The 22,012-nt window shown below is 39.9% G+C and overlaps 1 protein-coding gene across 2 annotated transcripts in view; it reads left to right on the top strand.

The window, feature by feature from the left end:
• The window catches only part of LOC123765340 (3-galactosyl-N-acetylglucosaminide 4-alpha-L-fucosyltransferase FUT3-like), a 307,205-nt gene extending 300,223 nt beyond the window's left edge, over positions 1–6,982 (top strand). For both annotated transcript variants that reach the window (XM_069316731.1, XM_069316730.1), the window contains exon 7: positions 5,368–6,982. In XM_069316731.1, the coding sequence (XP_069172832.1) occupies positions 5,368–5,562 (195 nt within the window). In that variant the 3' untranslated portion in view covers positions 5,563–6,982. The remainder of the gene's footprint in view (positions 1–5,367) is intronic.
• The last annotated feature ends 15,030 nt before the right edge of the window (positions 6,983–22,012 follow it).

Raw genomic sequence — 22,012 nt, 5'->3', positions numbered from 1 at the left:
TTGGGGGGGGGGCAGAAGAGGAGGGAGAGCTTGGGGATGGGGGGAAGGGAGGACATAGGGGGTGAGGAAGAAGGGAGGGCTTAAGGGAGTTGGGGAGATGGGAGGGCTTGGGGAAAAGGAAGGTCCAGGGGAGAGGGGTGAGCGGGGGGGGGGGATGGTGCCCTAGGTGGGCACTTAGTGGACGGCTGGCAGGGTTTGGGGCAAGTAGGACATCTAGCTTATGGAATGTGGGTGTGGTGCTCATCTCACTGTGTCTGTTGAACTGATTGTGGAGGGTTCCCCCACTCTCCTCTGGGATTGTGGTTCCCTAATTCCTTTCTTTCTCCCTGTGCTCCATCCTGGTGGCTGCTGCCCTCATTCTCTCGTCCATTGTCATATCCCTCTGCAGGAATATTTTCTGAACTCATTACATTTACTAGTCCACTCTTCCTTGCTAACAGGTCTTCTTTTGTGTTCTCTCTCATGAATACCACCTTTATCAATCGGTCTCTGTCCTTGTTGTACTGTTAAATTCTGAAAACCTTTTCAATATTCTGGTCAGCCATCTCCACCTTTTACCCTTTTAGGATCTCATTAACTGCATTTTTAGCCTTGTCTCTCCACTCCACTGGACTAGTCCCGGTTTGCTCCTTAATGCCTACTACTACTCTTTTTCACTCTATCAGCCAGCTTGTACATCTTGCTGCTTCCAGTGACGAAGCCACTTCATGGCAACTTCCCTTACTGCAGACCTAGCTTCAGGGCTCATTTTAAACAAGTCTGCAAATGAGGGTTGTAATGTAGATGTCCCCTCTACAGGAACATTACCATCTCCCTGAGGGATGGTTCGTGTCTGGTAATGAATAGGATTCTCTTTCAGGCTTCTTATTTCCTCCTTTGCTGCCTTCAACTCATCCTGCAGGTTGGTTACTTTCTCACTCATTTCCCTCAGTTCTTTCCTGAATTGACTCCACATTTGTTCGATTTTTCCCTAATCCAGGCATCCTGTCTCTCCCCTCCTGAGTTTGTTCCTCCATTGTTTGCCTCCTTGCGTTTGTCTCCCCGAGTTTGTCTCTCTGTCATTTTTTTCCGCACACACTCACACACACTCTGGGTGGCTGGTGGCTGAATGGACAGTGCTCTTGACGCGTGCACCTAGGGACCGGGGTTCGATCCCCTGGCACCGCCGGAAAAACAAATGGGCAGAGTGTCCTTCACCCTGATGTCCCTGTTACCTAGCAGTAAATAGGTACCTGGGAGTTAGACAGCTGCTACAGGCTGCTTCCTGTGTGTGTGTGTGTGTGTGTGTGTGTGTGTGTGTGTGTACTCACCTATTTGTACTCACCTATTTGTGCTTGCAGGGTTTAAGCTCTGGCTCTTTGGTCCCACCTCTCAACAGTCAATCAACCGGTGTACAGGTTCCTGAGCCTATTGGGCTCTATCATATCTACACTTGAAACTGTATGGAGTCAGCCTCTACCACATCACTGCCTAATACATTCCATTTGTCAACCACTCTGACACTAAAAATCTCTTTCTAATATCTCTGTGGCTCATTTGGGCACTCAATTTCCACCTGTGTGTGTGTGTGTGTGTGTGTGTGTGTGTGTGTGTGTGTGTGTGTGTGTGTGTGTGTGTGTGTGTGTGTGTGTGTGTGTGTAAAAAAAAATAAAAAAATAATTAGTAGTTTGTTGTAACAGTTGGTTGATTGACATTTGAGAGGCGGGCCGAAAGAGCAGATCTCAACCCCCACAAGCACAACTAAATGAATACAATTAGGTGAATACTCATACACACTCACTCCTATCACCCCCTAACACACACATTTTCCTCCCCCCTAGCACTTTCCACGCCCTCACACTCCCCTCAAAACACCCCTCTCCCCCTAAGATCCCCCCCTTCTCTCACTAGGTGTGAAGTGACCATCCCCATCCTTCTCCCACCCCTCAGTTTCCCACGCCTCCCCCTACAAACACACACACACACACACACACACACACACACACACACATATATATTTGTATATTGGTCCCAATATACAAAAAGGGCGACAGACAAGAGGCACTGAACTACAGGCCAGTGTCCATGACTTGTATACCATGCAAGGTGATGGAGAAGATCGTGAGAAAAAACCTGGTAACACATCTGGAGAGAAGGGACTTCGTGACAAATCGCCAACATGGATTCAGAGAGGGTAAATCTTGCCTTACAGGCTTGATAGAATTCTACGATCAGGTGACACAGATTAAGCAAGAAAGAGAGGGCTGGGCGGACTGCATTTTCTTGGATTGTCGGAAAGCCTTTGACACAGTACCGCATAAGAGGCTGGTACATAAGCTGGAGAGACAGGCAGGTGTAGCTGGTAAGGTGCTCCAGTGGATAAGGGAGTATCTAAGCAATAGGAAGCAGAGAGTTACGGTGAGGGGGTGAGACCTCCGATTGGTGTGAAGTCACCAGTGGAGTCCCACAGGGCTCTGTACTCGGTCCTATCTTGTTTCTGATATATGTAAATGATCTCCCGGAGGGTATCGATTCATTTCTCTCAATGTTTGCGGACGATGCTAAAATTATGAGAAGGATTAAAACAGAAGAGGACTGTTTGAGGCTTCAAGAAGACCTAGACAAGCTGAAGGAATGGTCGAACAAATGGTTGTTAGAGTTTAACCCAACCAAATGTAATGTAACGAAGATAGGTGTAGGGAGCAGGAGGCCAGATACAAGGTATCATCTGGGAGAGGAAATTCTTCAGGAGTCAGAGAAGGAAAAAGACTTGGGGGTTGATATCACGCCAGACCTGTCTCCTGCAGCACATATCAAGCGGATAACATCAGCGGCATATGCCAGGCTGGCCAACATACGAACGGCATTCAGAAACTTGTGTAAAGAATCATTCAGAACTTTGTATACCACATATGTCAGGCCAATCCTGGAGTATGCAGCCCCATCATGGAGTCCATATCTAGTCAAGGATAAGACTAAACTGGAAAAGGTTCAAAGGTTTGCCACCAGACTAGTACCCGAGCTGAGAGGTATGAGCTACGAGGAGAGACTACGGGCATTAAACCTCACTTCGCTGGAAGACAGAAGAGTTAGGGGGGACATGATCACCACATTCAAGATTCTGAAGGGGATTGATAGGGTAGATAAAGACAGTCTATTTAACACAAGGGGAACACGCACAAGGGGACACAGGTGGAAACTGAGTGCCCAAATGAGCCACAGAGATATTAGGAAGAACTTTTTTAGTGTCAGAGCAGTTGACAAATGGAATGCATTAGGAAGTGATATGGTGGAGGCTGACTCCATACACAGTTTCAAGTGTAGATATGACAGAGCCCGATAGGCTCAGGAATCTGTACACCTGTTGATTGACGGTTGAGAGGCGGGACCAAAGAGCCGGAGCTCAACCCCCGCAAACACAACTAGGTGAGTACAACTAGGTGAGTACACAAGCACACATGCACGCATACGCACAAGCAGACACCCCTATCCCCCCACTGGCACCCCTCTCCCTCACTATTCCTATCACACAAACTCTCCCTGTTACAGCCACTATGAGTCGCAACCGGATTCTTTGCTAGAGGAACCAAAGTACTAGTATCCAACCCCAAGTCTGTAGTGGCTTTCAAGGAGTGAGCTCGGTAATGCAAGGGGGGAACAAGGGGGGAGTTGAAAAAAATACGGCACTTCATCAATTATCAATATATTCACATATCACTTTCCCATCACCTTAAATAGAATCATAAACGAAGTATTACTACACTGATATATACACAAGTGTCGCTCTCATAGGACACTAAGCGCTCCTTGATGCTCATGCAATGCAGCCTTGTCATCTCCCGTGTTTCCTCAACACACAGTACCGTCCTCAACCAGTACTGGGAAACACCAACGAGTCTACCCTAGCCATGGGCCAGCCTCTCTACAGTATCACTAGGTGCTCCTTGTGAACGCCCACAATCACTCTCCAGCCTGGTGCTGGCAGAGAACATCAGCCTCATGCTGCTGGGCCTCTACACGAACAAATACAAGGGTAGCAAACCCCTGGCAGGAGCTTCTTGCAACTAGCTAGTTACACTCCTCCGTAGCACCTCACTGTCGGTCGTCTCTTCCTCTAGCCAGTCCCGGATACGCCCAATTCTGTCACTGGCATTTTACAGGCAGACAGCAGATACTACTCAGTTCCTCTTCGGCGGCGGCTCACTGCTCACGTAAAGCAGAATGGAGTAGTGAGATAATAGGCTGCCCTGGGTAGACTGCTTGCCTCCGTACCACTGCAGCACTATGCCGCCTCTGTGGATACAGACACGTCATCAGTAAACTGGCCAGTACTGGGGACACTAGGAAATACCACTTACGGACTCTGACATAATCATAGAACTCCTCCCACAATAGATGGCGCTGATTTTCTAGGCGCCACCTCACCAGAGGTCAGCAACAGCGACCCCAAGCTGACCAGGGGAGGAATCTAGCATCTCTTGCAGGTATCATCCTGCCACCACCAGATGGCGTCGTCCATTTTGTGTTGGTTTTGGGAGCGGACTCAAAGATGGCGTTGACGTTGCTACTCCATGCTCCGACGATGGAATCGGGTTCGTAACACTTCCCCTCCCCCCCCTCACACACACACACACACACACACACACACACACACTCTCTCTCTCTCTCTCTCTCTCTCTCTCTCTCTCTCTCTCTCTCTCTCTCTCTCTCTCTCTGTTTATTTCTTATTTCCTTCTGTCTCTCTCCCATTATTTTTCACCTCTGGATTTTCAGTATGTCTCTGCATCTCTCCTATTTTCTCTTTGTCTGTCTCTATCTTTCTAAATGCAATAAAAAGAATAATGCCTAACAATTTCAATAATTATTAAATAGAATTAACGTTTGAAAAATCTTTGTTTTAAAACGTTATATCTTAACATTAAAATAAGTTTCATTAAAACATTATAACCTCACGTTTTATCATCGTATTTTCAACTTCTCAAAACATGTGTATAAAACTTAATTTAAAACGTAATTTAAACAATTAAATGTGGTTCTTATCTCGTTTTGAACACGAGAAAATGTTTACTGAGGGGGGGGGGGGAGTTTCCAGGCACACGCCCAAGTCAACTAGGCCACGACATGGTCAAAAGGATTGCAACCTGTAAATTTTGTAAATTCCAGGTTGTCGTGAAAAACATAAAATTTTATTCCCATGAACCCATCAAGTTAGTGTAAATATTCTCTATGTAAACAATATTTATGTTTTTGTATTTGTAATTAGTACTAAAACTGAATTTATTTCTTTGTGTGTTGTAACAAAGTACTCACAGCCGAGTTCATATAGTACATTGAGAATAACTGAGGAGGGTTATTAATATTATCTATGTTGGTTGTTCTATGTTGCAGGAGTACATGAAGATGTTGGAGTGGAGGCGGCACTACCAACCTTCCACTGTTGGTGGAAGTCGTGTTCTGTGTGACCTCTGTGTACGACTCCACGACCCACATTTCTATCACCACAATACTATCCATGACTTCTATGGGTGGTACGTGACTCAGGCCAACTGTAACGCAACTGGTACAGTGCGTCACCAGTTTTAAGTGATTGTGAATACCGGAATTCTCACCAGCTCACGCCTTGTTACACATGATGTTCGATGGTGCTGTTTACGACCCTCCTTGTATCCACTGGCGGCCCTTCTGTAAGACCCTCAGTGTAACCACTGACTGGACTTGTATAATACCCACAGTTTACCCACTTGCCCCCACTGACTGCCCTTGTATAGGACCCACACTGAACACACTTGCACTCCTCTAGTGGTCCTTGAATAAGACCAACAGGATACCAACTGGCACTCCATTGGTCTCGACTTTTTTATGTGTAGGTCATCATCAGCGAAGACATCAGCGACGACCAACACATCAAAAAGTCAAGACCAGCACTCAACAGCCAGTTAACACATAATTACATTCTACCCAATTCAAGACCCCGTACCTACCCAGAGACATTAGATGCAAGAACATAGGGTTGTTGTTGTTATAGATTCCGCTACTCGGAACAAGTTCCAAGTAGCACGGGCTATGGTGAGCCCGTAGTGGACTTACCTGGCACCGGAGCGGTGCTGAAGAACATAGGGATTTAATATCCTATTAATACCCATTATGCCATTCATCCACTTGTTCATCTATATCACGTCTTGTTCTATCTCACCCCAAGGGAATATAAGCTTTGGCAGAGCATGAAGTTTTCTGGTTAAAACATTCGTTTTTTAAGAAACATTCATTTTTTTAATAAAACGGAGGAAAGAGTCCTGGAAGATATTGTTAATAGGAACGTTATCCCTACTGACAAAAATCAGAAAATACAATTGACAATTTACTAAAAATACAAAAAACAGCCAATCTACTCATGAAAAAATCCCCAGACTCCAAACAGAACGCCTTGAAGGAAACCAAAGTCGTCTATGCCTTCATATGCCCACTTGGGGACTGAAAGCCCCAAAGAACTCAGCGTATAGGCAAGACAACAACGTCTCTTTCTAGGCGATTAACAATATGCACAAACAACAGGGATCCATCATGGAACATATATATAATCTCTTCTCACAACCAGACTATTACCAGATTTTTAACAAGCAACACAGAAATCATCGATAGATACAGCGATAGCAGAGAGACATCAGCGAGGCACTACACATAAAGTATTTAACACCAGCAACCAACAGCCAATTAACGCACAACTATATTCTACCCACTTCAAGACCCCGAACCAACATAGGAGCAGCAAGAGAAACTATGGGCCAATAGTCCTTCTGCAGTTACTTTCATTCTTATGTTTTCATACCCAATTTATACCCATTGATTCGTGTTCTGTCACCTCTCCCAAAACTTTTGTGCCATATCACCTCACCTAAAACGAGTATAAGTATGATGTATGTTATGTGTAAACTAGTCTTTGAAATGTAAGAAGCTTATGAAACACGTTTAGGCATCAGACCAAGAATAAAAATGAAAAAAATGACTTTTGGAGAGTTAATTTTTCAATTGCCCTCAACAGTGAAGAAGAACGTAAGAAATATTGAGAAGGTTCGTGTTAGAATTATTAATCTTACCCTTTCGGTCATATTCAACAACATATGTTTACAAGGAGGACTGCTACCAATATTACATATAAATATATAAATATATATTATATATATATATATATATATATATATATATATATATATATATATATATATATATATATATATATATATATATATATAATATATTTCATTCAGTACCCAGTAAGAGGCTGTTACATAAGTTGGAGAAACCGGAAGAGTAACTGGTAGGGTGCCCCAGTGGATAAGAGAGTATCTAAGCAACAGGAAGCTGAGCAAGCATCTCCAATGTACTCATGCAATCATTACTAAATCCAAGTGAAATGAGCTGCTGAAAAACTCATCGAAGTTTCAGCTCCCAGTGATTCAACTTTCTTAAAGCCGACAGATATAAGGTTTTGAGAGAGAAAGTTACTGAGAGGAGTGAGACCTCAGATTGGCGTGAAGTCATAAGCAGAGTCTCACAGGGTTCTGTACTCGGACCTATCCTGTTTCTGATATACGTAAATGATCTTCCAGAGAATTTAGACTCATTCCTCTTAATGTTTGAGGATGATGTCAAAATTATGAGAAGGATTAAGACCGAGGAGGACAGTTGAGGCTTCAAGAAGACCTGAACAAATTGAAGGAATTGTCCAACAAATAGTTGTTAGCCTTTAACCCGAACAAATTAAATGTAATGAAGATAAGTGATGGGAGCAGGAAGCCAGATACAAGGTATCGTTTGGGAGAGGAATGTGTTCTGGAATCAGAAAGAAAGAAAGACCTAGCTAAAACTCTGACGCCTTACCTTGGCACTTTTTCTCCTGACCACCATCGTCACTCTCAGGACTTCCTAGAAAGACTGCGCCTGCAGACCTGTAAGATGCTCAGTCTTGATGTCGACACTCTGTTTACTAATGTTTCCCTTGATGACGTTCTCTCTTTCCTTAGGCAGAAGGCGACTGAGGGCCTTCTTCCTCTCCCGCTTCCCACTGACGTTTTCCTCTAACTTATCAGACTCTGTGTTGACTCTAACTCCTTCCCTTTAAACGGTAAATACTTCTCTCAAACTTTCGGTGTCGCTATGGGTTCCCCTCTTTTTCTCCTGTTCTTGCCAATCTCTATTGGAATACTTCGAAACTGTTCTTTTTCCATCTATTGATATTCGTCCCTCTCTCTGGCTTTGTTATGTTGATGACATTTTTGCTTTATGACATCGTGACCTTAGTCTTTTCCAGCCTTTCCTCTCCTCGCTTAATAATCTCGCTCCCTCCATCCATTTCAGGAATCTATTAAATGGGAATCTAATTCCCCTCTTTCCTTTTCTTGACGTTCACGTTCACAGCTTTGTGTCCGGGTTCTCTTTCTCTGCAACCCGTTCTCGCACTTTCGTATAGTCAATATTGACTTATTAAATACGTGCATATGTGACATACTAAACATACTAGTTTACCTTGAAAAGCTTCATAGAAAACACTGACCTTACCTAACCTTCTTAGTATGTTAAGATAAAGCATCTTATTGCTTCGTAATTACAATTATTACTTAATCTATTATAGGTATAGGTTAAGTAATAATTGTAATTACGAAGCAATAAGATGCTTATCTTAACATACTAAGAAGGTTAGGTAAGGTCGGTGTTTTCTATGAAGCTTTTAAAGGTAAACTAGTATGTTTAGTATGTCACATATGCACGTATTAAATAAGTCAATATTAACTGTAAGAAAGTGCGAGAACGGGTTGTTCTCTGTCTACCGCAAACCCATGCATAGTGGCATGTACATTCATTTCTTTTCCCTACCATCCTCCTTCTGTTGTGAAGTGTCCTGGTCTCTCTTCCTCCACGCTCTACCCATCAGCGGCCCTCAGTTTCTTGATTCTGAAATTTCCTGTATCTACAAATCTTTTTCTCGCCTTGGCTACCCATTACATTTTATCAACTGTGCCTATTCTCAAGCTAAACGAAATTTCATTCATTCCAAACCTGCTTCCAGCCTTTTAAGCACTGTGTTCTGCCTTCCCTTCACATCTGAACTCAAAAGGCTTACTAATACCTTTCGTCCTTTTGACATAATGCTCGCCTTACGACTAACTTACACTCTTCGTAGTAATCTGGTTCACACTGCTCCTCCTGCTTCTAATGCTGCTTGTGTCTTCTCTATTTCCTGTTCGTCTTGTCCTCTCCAATACTTTGGGGAAATTGGCCGAACACTTAATGACAGACTTAAGAAACACAAAAGAAGTATTAAATCTGCAGACGCAAACAATGCTCCCTTCTGTCATGATAGAGATTCTAGTCATCCTATTGGTTGGTTGCCCTTCAATCAATAGGATGACTAGATTGGTTACAACTTCGTTCCAATAAGATCCGAGACCCTTGGTCCATGTGGAGAGAGTGAAAGGAGTTTTCTCAGGGATCTTGTTTCTAGGTTGATCGAAACTGCAAGAGATCCCACAGCGGCGAGCATTCTCTTCTAGCGTCTCAGTGTAGCGATCCAGAGGGGAAATGTCCACTGCATCTTCAGGTTCCTGCCCTGCATCAGAGAAGTTTGAAGAAATGTACAGACTCTAGGGAACAAACATTTTTTTTCTTTTTTTATGCCCACATTTTGTAAGATATCAGGAACGCAACTGTATATCTTTGAATAATAAAGTGTACGACATAAATAATAACATATATGTGGTAGAAGAAGCCAAAATTACCCCGTATTTAGAATTAAACGGAGAAGTTGTCTCTGAATACTCTTTATTCCTTCTCCGAGGCTATGGGACCCAACAGACCAGAGGTATTACCCCTAGTTATAGATAAATCAAATATGCAGTGCAATAAGTCTGTGAATGGTCCACACTACCCACGTACAAATTGACATGTAGTGCACAATGATGAGAAGTGGAGAGAGGGGTACCCTCATATATTCCGTGGCCAAGAAGGGGGATTGGTTATATGCACCTGGTGGCGCACTTCTTCAATACACCCCACTACACAAAATTACCCTAGCTTCCAGCTGATGGGTCTACATGTTCCATAATATTTCTCTACCTTATGAAGCCTCTCATGCCAGACGTTATCCTACATGCGATATTTACACTCCTCGTGAAAAGGGGGGCGTCATTGCAACATCAAACAATATTGGACTTCAACTCAAGATGGCGATATATTGACCTGGCATGAACTCCCTGCACGATTTTCCATACTTTTGTTGCATTGATTCATCTAAGAATGATCTGTAATCTCTTACTAGCTAACTAGGTTGAACACGAGGTCCCTTCTTTATTGAGGTACAGTTAACAAAGCTGACAGTCTTATATATGTGGCCCCTTCTTAAAGGATGCATATTTAATGTGACTGTATGACATATTACAAGGTATATATATATATATATATATATATATATATATATATATATATATATATATATATATATATATATATATATATATATATGTGTGTGTGTGTGTGTGTATATCACGAAAATAAACACGTGATTAAAAATGTGACAATGTCAGACCACGGAGGAAAAATGAAACAGGAATTTCCTTAAGTACTTTCGTATATTAATACATAAGAAGCACTCCTTCTAAAGATGTATTAATATACGAAAGTACTTAAGGAAATTCCTGTTTCATTTTTCCTCCGTGGTCTGACATTCATCGCCAACATCACAGACGAAAAGGCCCTTATCAAGCTAGATTTCAAAAATGCCTTCAATTTGGTACGGAGGGATGCTGTACTCCGTGCGGTTCATAGTCATTTCCCTTCCCTCTACCCTTTTGTACATTCATGCTACAGTATGGATCTTAAGCTACTTTTTGGCGAACATGAAATTGACTCGCGAGAAGGCGTCCAACAGGGTGACCCCCTCGCTCCTCTCCTTTTCTGCTTAGTCATCAAACAAGTCACAGAGGTCCTGTCCAGCGAGCTTAACATCTGGTTCTTGGATGATGGTACCCTAGCTGGTTCCCAAGACTCCCTCCTGGAGGACATCAGAAAAATCCAGGAGCAAGGTGCAGTTTTAGGCCTCACCCTGAACCCTTCTAAATGTGAAATAATATGTTCCAACCAGGGCATCGTAGAGAGAATAGAGGGTCTTCTGCCAAGTATCCATAAAACTAAACCTGAAGACAGCACACTCCTAGGAGCTCCCCTGGGGTTGAAAGCCATCGATGAGGTCCTTGATAAGAAAATCGCCGACCTTAAGAGGATGGATGGGAGGATTGAGGATATTGATGCTCATGATGCACTCTACCTCATCACCAGATGTCTGTCCCTCCCCAGGTTAACCTACTTTCTGAGGTGTTCACCATCTTACAGTAGCCAAAAACTAAGTGAGTATGACCGGTTACTGAAATCAATGCTAGAAAAAGCCCATAACCTCTCTCTCGATGACCTACAGTGGAAACAAGCCTCTCTTCCCGTAAGACTTGGGGGCCTCGGAGTTCGAACAGCAACGCAAATTGCTGTTCCAGCCTTCCTGTCCTCCTTATCAGCATCCGACGACCTTGTGAAGGAAATTCTACCTGCCCACTTACATCAGCTGGCAGGTGTACATGATCCCAATTTTACACGCTGTGCCACAGAGTGGGCCTCTCGTGCAGGCCAATCACCTCAACCACCATCCCCAAAATCCCACAAGCAATCCAGCTGGGATGGTCCCATTGTAGACCAAGTTGCTGCAGAGTGCCTGGGTGCTGCAACAACACAACACGACATTGCTCGCCAAACAGCAGTAGCAGCACCACATGCAGGGGATTTCCTGTTAGCAACCCCAATGTCGGCAACTGGCACGCGTCTCACACCACACGCCCTCCGAATTGCTGTGGCCCTCCGCCTTGCTGCCCCAATCCACACCAGATATAGGTGTATTTGCGGCGAGGTGGTGGCTGACAGGTACGGTCACCATGGCCTACTCTGCCAAAGCAAAGGGGGATGGCACTCGAGGCACAGTGAAGTTAACGACATCATCAAGAGGAGCCTCACCACAGCTGGATGCCCAGCTGAAAGAGAGCCCCGTTACCTAACGCCCCGTAACTCTGATGCTCTTATTGGTCGCCCGGATGGTATCACAGTGAACCCCTGGAAGAATGGCAAGCAGTTGGTATGGGACTACACGTGCGTATCAACCCTGGCTAACACCTACATTAACCTCAGTGTTGCACAACCAGGTGGCGCTGCCACCCACAGGGAAGCAGCCAAATCCCGTAAGTATAGAGAACTGGATCACCACTACAATTTTGTCCCCATTGCTTCTGAGACGCTCGGCGCCTGGGGTAAAAGTGCTACTAGTTTTTTGAAGGAACTGGGTTCTAGGCTCATTGAAACAACAAGGGACCCGAGAGCTGCAAGCTTTCTTTTCCAGCGCCTCAGTGTGGCGATACAGAGGGGAAATGCGCACTGCATCCAGGGTTCCTGCCCGCCATCTGAGGAGCTGGAGGAACTCGACAACCTATGACAACCATCTTTGTAACCCATATGTAACTCCTTTTTTGTAACAAAGTTCAAATAAAGTAAATATATATGTGTACATACAAAAGAATGGGGGTGGTAGGAGAAGATAATATTAGTGTTCAGTGAGAAACCACAAGGCCTCCTCTGAATACTTTTTATTTTCTTCTCCGAGGCTATGGGTCCCCACATTGGCACCAGAGGTGGTACCCTCACACATTTTATATATATATATATATATATATATATATATATATATATATATATATATATATATATATATATATATGTCGTACCTAGTAGCCAGAACGCACTTCTCAGCCTACTATAAAAGGCCCGATTTGCCTAATAAGCGAAGTTTTCATGAATTACTTGGTCTTCGACTACCTAACCTACCTAACCTAACCTAACCTAACTTTTTCGGCTACCTAACCTAACCTAACCTATAAAGATAGGTTAGGTTAGGTTAGGTAGGGGTTGGTTAGGTTCGATTATATATCTACGTTAATTTTAACTCAAATAAAAACAAATTGACCTCATACATAAAGAAATGGGTAGCTTTATCATTTCATAAGAAAAAAATTAGAGAAAATATATTAATTCATGAAAACTTGGCTTATTAGGCAAATCGGGCCTTGCATAGTAGGCCGAGAAGTGATTTCTGGCTACTAGGTACGACATATATATATATATATATATATATATATATATATATATATATATATATATATATATATATATATATATATAAGAGGAAAGAGTAATTAAAGAAATAATCCGTAAAGGAGTAAAAAGTACTACTCCTAACTAAAACATAAACCTGATAATATTCTACAAAACCAAGAAGACTTCCGAACTCCTTATCAAAAACAGCCCGAAGCCGACGGAGAACCCTCTACAGCAGTCAAGCGTTGTATACATGTACACTTGCCCCCACGAAGGATGTAACCTTCAATGTAAGTACATAGGTATGACGTCGACCAAGCTGACGAGGCGTTTGACATGCCATCTTCAATCCGGTGCCCCTAGGAATCACATGAGACAAGCCCATGACATTACTCTAACAAGAGAAATGTTGAACAAGAATACCTGCATAATAGACAAAACCCAAGATGCAAGAAGATTACAAATTCTTGAGGCAATTCACATAAGAATAGAGCGACCTACCATGAACACCCAAATCACGGAACTATTTACTCTACCCACCATGAGAGTAAGGACAAGACAAGAACATATCGATGCCAACACAGAAGACAATGTCCAACATAATAGGCCAATTACACTGGATTAATATATATATATATATATATATATATATATATATATATATATATATATATATATATATATTTAAGATAAATAGGAAAACCAGGGATATACTGAACATCTTGTTTCAGAATCTTTACTTTAAAATGCATAACGTTTCGAATACTTCTCGTATTCATCATCAGATCTAAAAGAAAAAACAGAAATCACAATGAAATAGCTGGTAAACAAAGAACTCATACTGAATATAATTGCCTACCAAAGAAAGGAAAATGCTTAAAAAACAAAACACTTAAGTGCACTTAAAGTGATCAATACAAAAAAACTTATTAACTGTCACATATATTAAAACTAATTTAAAATCCATTAAACTATAAGATGAAATTTATAACTACTAAAACAAACCATTCTATTAAACTTACGTGAAGTTATCAGAAGTGAAACTTGATACCCAATACATAGATACTAAACACTATTACAAATATTTATATAATGACTACAAATCTACAAAAAATGTATGTAAAATACAAACAGAATAAACGACAATTATAAAGTACTAACCAAAATCTTATAAAAACTCAAATATTAAATAAAATTAAATACCAAAAAGTGTATTATATATCCTAAATAAAAGATTATATTAATGTACAATGTCAAGACTTGAAATAAGTAAGAAAGGGCAAAGACATGGTAAACTAAACAAAAAATTAAACTACCAAAATGAACTAAAAATCAAATTACAGGGCCTACTGTGCACTATACAGTGTACATTTGAACCGCTGAAAGGTTGCTATTTAACAGAGGCCGCCGCTCCTTTATATATAAGGATTCCATTACTCTCAAATCTGACTGGCCATTCATACAAGTGTCCAGAATTTTAAAATCAGATTCCAGCAGAGAATGATCAAACTCATAACAATGGTTTCTAATCTCCGAAAATGCTGGTTTAGACAATAGTAATCAAGTCCTAAAAGATAATCCCCGGTGCTCAAGTATCCTAATCTTAAAGTTCCGAATGGAACTCCCGACATATCCAGCATTACAGCTGGAACAATTATACATATATACGACATTTGAGCACAAGGGGGTAGGCACTTTATCTTTAAATTTAAAATAAGAGCCTATGGTATTTGTGTTGACAAAAATAAATCTAAAGTCTACTTGAGGATAACACTGCTGCAAAAGTCTCCTCAAACGACTCCTTACAGAAAAGCTAATACTGCCATAAAATGGTAATTTAATATATTTAAGATTCCTTTCCACTGTAGTAACCTACACGATGGATTACCATAGGCTCTTATTTTAAATTTAAAGATAAAGTGCCTACCCCCTTGTGCTCAAATGTCGTATATATGTATAATTGTTCCAGCTGTAATGCTGGAAATGTCGGGAGTTCCATTCGGAACTTTAAGATTAGGATACTTGAGCACCGGGGATTATCTTTTAGGACTGGATTACCATTGTCTAAACCAGCATTTTCGGAGATTAGAAACCATTGTTATGAGTTTGATCATTCTCTGCTGGAATCTGATTTTAAAATTCTGGACACTTGTATGAATGGCCAGTCAGATTTGAGAGTAATGGAATCCTTATATATAAAGGAGCTGGGGCCTCTGTTAAATAGCAACCTTTCAGCGGTTCAAATGTACACTGTATAGTGCACAGTAGGCCCTGTAATTTGATTTTTAGTTCATTTTGGTAGTTTAATTTTTTGTTTAGTTTAACATGTCTTTGCCCTTTCTTACTTATTTCAAGTCTTGACATTGTACATTAATATAATCTTTTATTTAGGATATATAATACATTTTTTGGTATTTAATTTTATTTAATATTTGAGTTTTTATAAGATTTTGGTTAGTACTTTATAATTGTCGTTTATTCTGTTTGTATTTTACATACATTTTTTGTAGATTTGTAGTCATTATATAAATATTTGTTATAGTGTTTAGTATCTATGTGTTAGGTATCAAGTTTCACTTTTGATCACTTCACGTAAGTTTAATAGAATGGTTTGTTTTAGTAGTTATAAATTTCATCTTGTAGTTTATTGGATTTTAAATTAGTTTTAATATATGTGACAGTTAATAAGTTTTATTTGTATTGATCACTTTAATTGCGCTTAAGTGTTTTGTTTTTTAAGCATTTTCCTTTCTTTGATATGCAATTATATTCAGTATGAGTTCTTTGTTTACCAGCTATTTGATTGTGATTTCTGTTTTTTCTTTAAGATCTGATGATGAATACGAGAAGTATTCGAAACGTTATGCATTTTAAAGTAAAGATTCTGAAACAAGATGTTCAGTATATCCCTGGTTTTCCTATTTATCTTAAATATATATATATATATATATATATATATATATATATATATATATATATATATATATATATATATACATATGTCGTACCTAGTAGCCAGAACGCACTTGTCAGCCTACTATGCAAGGCCCCATTTGCCTAGTAAGCCAAGTTTTCATGAATTAATTGTTTTTCGACTACCTAACCTACCAAACCTAACTTAACTTTTTTGGCTACCTAACCTAACCTAACCTATAAACATAGGTTAGGTTAGGTTAGGTAGGGTTGGTTAGGTTCGGTCATATATCTACGTTAATTTTAACTCCAATAAAAAAATTTGACCTCATATAAAATATTTCATTATGTATGAGGTCAATTTTTTGTTATTGGAGTTAAAATTAACGTAGTTATATGACCGAGCCTAACCAGCCCTACCTAAGCTAACCTAACCTATCTTTATAGGTTAGGTTCGGTTAGGTAGCCGAAAAAGTTAGGTTATGTTAGGTTAGGTAGGTTAGGTAGTCGAAAAAAAAGTAATTCATGAAAACTTGGCTTATTAGGCAAATCTAGCCTTGCATAGTAGGCTGAGAAGTGCGTTCTGGCTACTAGATACGACATTATATATATATATATATATATATATATATATATATATATATATATATATATATATATATATATATATATATATATATATATATATATATATATATGTCGTACCTAGTAGCCAGAACGCACTTCTCAGCCTACTATGCAAGGCCCGATTTGCCTAATAAGCCAAGTTTTACTGAATTAATATATTTTTTCAAATTGTTTTCTTATGAAATGATAAAGCTACCCATTTCATTGTGTATGAGGTTATTTTTTTTTTTATTGGAGTTAAAATTAACGTAGATATATGACCGAACCTAACCATCCCTACCTAACCTAACCTAACCTATCTTTCTAGGTTAGGTTAGGTTAGGTAGCCGAAAACGTTAGGTTAGGTTAGGTTAGGTAGGCTAGGTAGTCGAAAAACAATTAATTCATGAAAACTTGGCTTATTAGGCAAATTGGGCCTTGCATAGTAGGCTGAGAAGTGCATTCTGGCTACTAGGTACGACATATATATATATATATATATATATATATATATATATATATATATATATATATATATATATATATATATATATATATATAATATATATATAATTGTCCTGGGGACCATTCAGGCTTGTTCGCATATATATATATATATATATATATATATATATATATATATATATATATATATATATATATATATATATATATATATATATATAAATATGTCGTACCTAGTAGCCAGAACGCACTTCTCAGCCTACTATGCATGGACTGATTTGCCTAATAAGCCAAGTTTTCATGAATTAATATATTTTCTCTAATTTTTTTCTTATGAAATGACGAAGCTACCCATTTCATTATGTATGAGGTCAATTTTTTTTATTGGAGTTAAAATTAACGTAGATATATGACCGAACCTAACCAACCCTACCTAACCTAACCTATCTTTATAGGTTAGGTAGCCGAAAAAGTTAGGTTAGGTTAGGTAGTCGAAAAACAATTAATTCATGAAAACTTGGCTTATTAGGCAAATCGGGCCTTGCATAGTAGGCTGAGAAGTGCATTCTGGCTACTAGGTACGACATATATATATATATATATATATATATATATATATATATATATATATATATATATATATATATATATATATATATATATATATATAAATATGTCGTACCTAGTAGCCAGAATGCACTTCTCGGCGTACTATGCAAGGCCCGATTTGCCTAATAAGCCAAGTTTTCCTGAATTAATATATTTTCTCTATTTTTTTTTCTTGTGAAATGATAAAGCTACCCATTTCATTATGTATGAGGTCAATATTTTTTTATTGGAGTTAAAATTAACGTAGATATATGACCAAACCTAACCAACCCTACCTAACCTAACCTATCTTTATAGGTTAGGTAGCCGAAAAAGTTAGATTAGGTTAGGTTAGGTAGGTTAGGTAGTCGAAAAACAATTAATTCATGAAAATTTGGCTTATTAGGCAAATTTGGCCTTGCATAGTAGGCCGAGTACGACGTTCTGGCTACTAGGTACAACATTATATATACATTTATATATATATTATTAAATATGACCGAAAAAGTAAGATTAATAATTCTAACACGAATTTTCTCAATCTTTCGTACATTTCTTTTCACTGTTGGAGGTAAATCAAAAATCAATTCTCCAAAATTCATTTTTATTTCTAGTCTGACGCGACACGAGCGCGTTTCGTAAAACTTATTACATTTTCAAAGACTTTAATTTACAAATACACAACTGAATAGAACTTACGCATCTCCGATTTTATATCTACATTTGATTGAGGTGGCATTAATAGGGTATTAATTTCATCAACACAAGACAGAACAAGAGGTGGCATTAATAGGGTATTAATTTCATCAACACAAGACAGAACACGAAACAATGGGTATTGAATAGAAGTGTTTGTAGAAAGCCTATTGGTCCATATTTCTTGATGCTTCTATATTGGAGCGGAGTCTTGAGGTGGGTAGAATATAGTTGTGCATTAAAGTGTTAATGCACAACTATATTCTACCCACCTCAAGACTCCGCTCCAATATAGAAGCATCAAGAAATATGGACCAATAGGCTTTCTACAAACACTTCTATTCAATACCCATTGTTTCGTGTTCTGTCTTGTGTTGATGAAATTAATACCCTATTAATGCCACCTATTGTTCTGTCTTGTGTTGATGAAATTAATACCCTATTAATGCCACCTCACCCCATCCACCTCACTCAAATGTAGATATAAAATCGGAGATGCGTAAGTTCAATTCAGTTGTGTATTTGTAAATTAAAGTCTTTGAAAATGTAATAAGTTTTACGAAACGCGCTCGTGTCGCGTCAGACTAGAAATAAAAATGAATTTTGGAGAATTGATTTTTGAATTACCTCCAACAGTGAAAAGAAATGTACGAAAGATTGAGAAAATTCGTGTTAGAATTATTAATCTTACTTTTTCGGTCATATTTAATAATATATGTCTACAGGAAAGACTGCTACCAAAATATACTAATATATATATATATATATATATATATATATATATATATATATATATATATATATATATATATATATATATATATATATACAACAATAAGATGCTATCTTCAAGATACGTCTACCAGTAGCACAAAACCTTTGGACCAGGAGGAAAACGTACCCTAAACTCCCCCCACTCCATACTCCCTCCATGCCGGCTCACCACCATCGTCAACCAGCAAACTACCATTCGAGCCTACCTGCTTCTGATTGGTGACCCGCCGACTGCGCACCTGCACCTCTGCACCTCAGCGTCCTCTACTAAGTCAATGTCTGGGCTTGAACCAGTCACTGAAGTGAGAATATCCTTGTGCTCTCAAGCTGTAAACAACCAACTGATATACGCTCTGTTTATTGGAGGTTCGCAGCTAGCGCTATATTCTCAGCACCTGTTTATTTCATTTTGTTTTTATTTTGTGTTTAGAGTAACGTCACCCTTGTTCTTCATTTTTTTGTTATATTTTTTGACTTGTTTGTTTGCACTGTACATAGTCAAGGAATTGTCTTTTTTTTTAATTTGCTTTCAATTTAATTATTCATTATTCATACTATGTGTTTTGCGTGTATTCCCTTACTTTACCACAGACAACAGCCAAGCAGTCGATCTTTTTTTTCTTAAATGTGATAGGCATTGACACCAGCCATTGGGAGGACTGCCAAACATCTTCACTCCTTCATTTTTCCGTCACATTAAATGGGAGCCTGTCCAAGGAGCTCCACTCAGGTACTAGTACCAGAACATCAATTTGTAGTAAGTGTACTTGGCTTTGATACAGTTGTTTTTCAATATTTTAATTACTTTTAATATTTATATGGTGCTGTGTGCATTGTGCATTCCGAGAGTAGCATATTGTGAGTACCTGGTTGATACCTGGTTGATGGGGTTCTGGGAGTTCTTCTACTTCCCAAGCCCGGCCCGAGGCCAGGCTCGACTTGTGAGAGTTTGGTCCACCAGGCTGTTGCTTGGAGCGGCCCGCAGGGCCACGTAACCACCACAGCCCGGCTGATCCGGAACTTCTCTTAGAAAACCGTCCAGTTTTCTCTTGAAGATGTCCACGGTTGTTCCGGCAATATTTCTTATGCTCGCTGGGAGGACGTTGAACAACCGCGGACCCCTGATGTTTATACAGTGCTCTCTGATTGTGCCTATGGCACCTCTGCTCTTCACTGGTTCAATCTTGCATTTTCTTCCATATCGTTCACTCCAGTACGTTGTTATTTTACTGTGTAGATTTGGGACCTGACCCTCCTGACCTAGGGAGCCGGTCGGCCGAGCGGACAGCACGCGGGACTTGTGATCCTGTGGTCCTGGGTTCGATCCCAGGCGCTGGCGAAACAATGGGCAGAGTTTCTTTCACCCTATGCCCCTGTTACCTAGCAGTAAATTAGGTACCTGGGTGTTAGTCAGCTGTCACGGGCTGCTTCCTGGGGGTGGAGGCCTGGTCGAGGACCGGGCCGCGGGGACACTAAAGCCCCGAAATCATCTCAAGATAACCTCAAGATAACCTCCAGTATTTTCCATGTGTATATTATTTGGTATCTCTCTCGTCTCCTTTCTAGAGAGTACATTTGGAGAGCTTTGAGACGATCCCAATAATTTAGGTGTTTTATCTCGTTTATGCGTGCCGTATATGTTCTCTGTATTCCCTCTATTTCAGCAATCTCTCCTGCTCTGAAGGGGGAAGTGAGTACTGAGCAGTACTCGAGACGGGACAAAACAAGTGACTTGAAGAGTACAACCATTGTGATGGGTTCCCTGGACTTGAAAGTTCTCGTAATCCATCCGATAATTTTTCTGGCTGACGCGATATTTGCTTGGTTATGCTCCCTAAACGTTAGATCGTCGGACATCATTATTCCCAAATCCTTGACATGCTGTTTTTCTACTATGGGAAGATTCGATTGTGTTTTGTACCCTGTATTATGTTTCAGATCCTCATTTTTGCCGTACCTGAGTACCTGAAATTTATCACTGTTAAACATCATGTTATTTTCTGCTGCCCAATCAAAAACTTTGTTGACATCTGCTTGTAGTTTTTCAATGTCTTCAGCAGAGGTAATTTTCATGCTGATTTTTGTGTCATCTGCAAAGGACGACACGAAGCTGTGGCGTGTATTTTTGTCTATATCAGATATGAGAATAAGGAACAGTTGCGGTGCAAGGACTGTACCTTGAGGTACAGAGCTTTTAACATCGCTTGGACTCGATTTTATCTGTTTGACTGTTACTCTTTGTGTTCTGTTCGACAGGAAATTGAGTATCCAGCGTCCTACTTTTCCAGTTATTCCCATTGACCTCATTTTGTGAGCTATCACCCCATGGTCACATTTGTCGAACGCCTTTGCAAAGTCTGTGTATACAACATCTGCATTTTGCTTTTCTTCTAGGGCTTCTGTGATTTTGTCATAGTGGTTGAGTAACTGTGACAGACAGGATCTTCCCGCTCTAAATCCATGTTGTCCTGGATTGTGCAATTCATTGTTTTCCATAAAACTAGAAATTTGATTCCTAATCACTCTTTCAAACACTTTTATTATGTGTGATGTTAGTGCAACTGGCCTATAATTTTTTGCCAAGGCTTTACTCCCCCCCTTGTGCAACGGAGCTATATCTGCAGATTTAAGTGCTGCTGGTATCTCCCCTGTGTCCAGGCTCTTTCTCCATATTACGCTGAGTGCTCTCGCTACTGGTACTTTACATTTCTTTGTGAATATTGAATTCCATGAGTCCGGCCCAGGAGCTGAGTGCATAGGCATATTATCAATTTCTCTTTCAAAGTCTTCCGAGTTTGTGGTAATATCCGTT

Source organism: Procambarus clarkii, chromosome 85 (assembly GCF_040958095.1).
Source record: "Procambarus clarkii isolate CNS0578487 chromosome 85, FALCON_Pclarkii_2.0, whole genome shotgun sequence".
NCBI classification, from domain to species: domain Eukaryota; kingdom Metazoa; phylum Arthropoda; class Malacostraca; order Decapoda; family Cambaridae; genus Procambarus; species Procambarus clarkii.
This window is presented reverse-complemented; position numbering and strand designations above follow the sequence as displayed.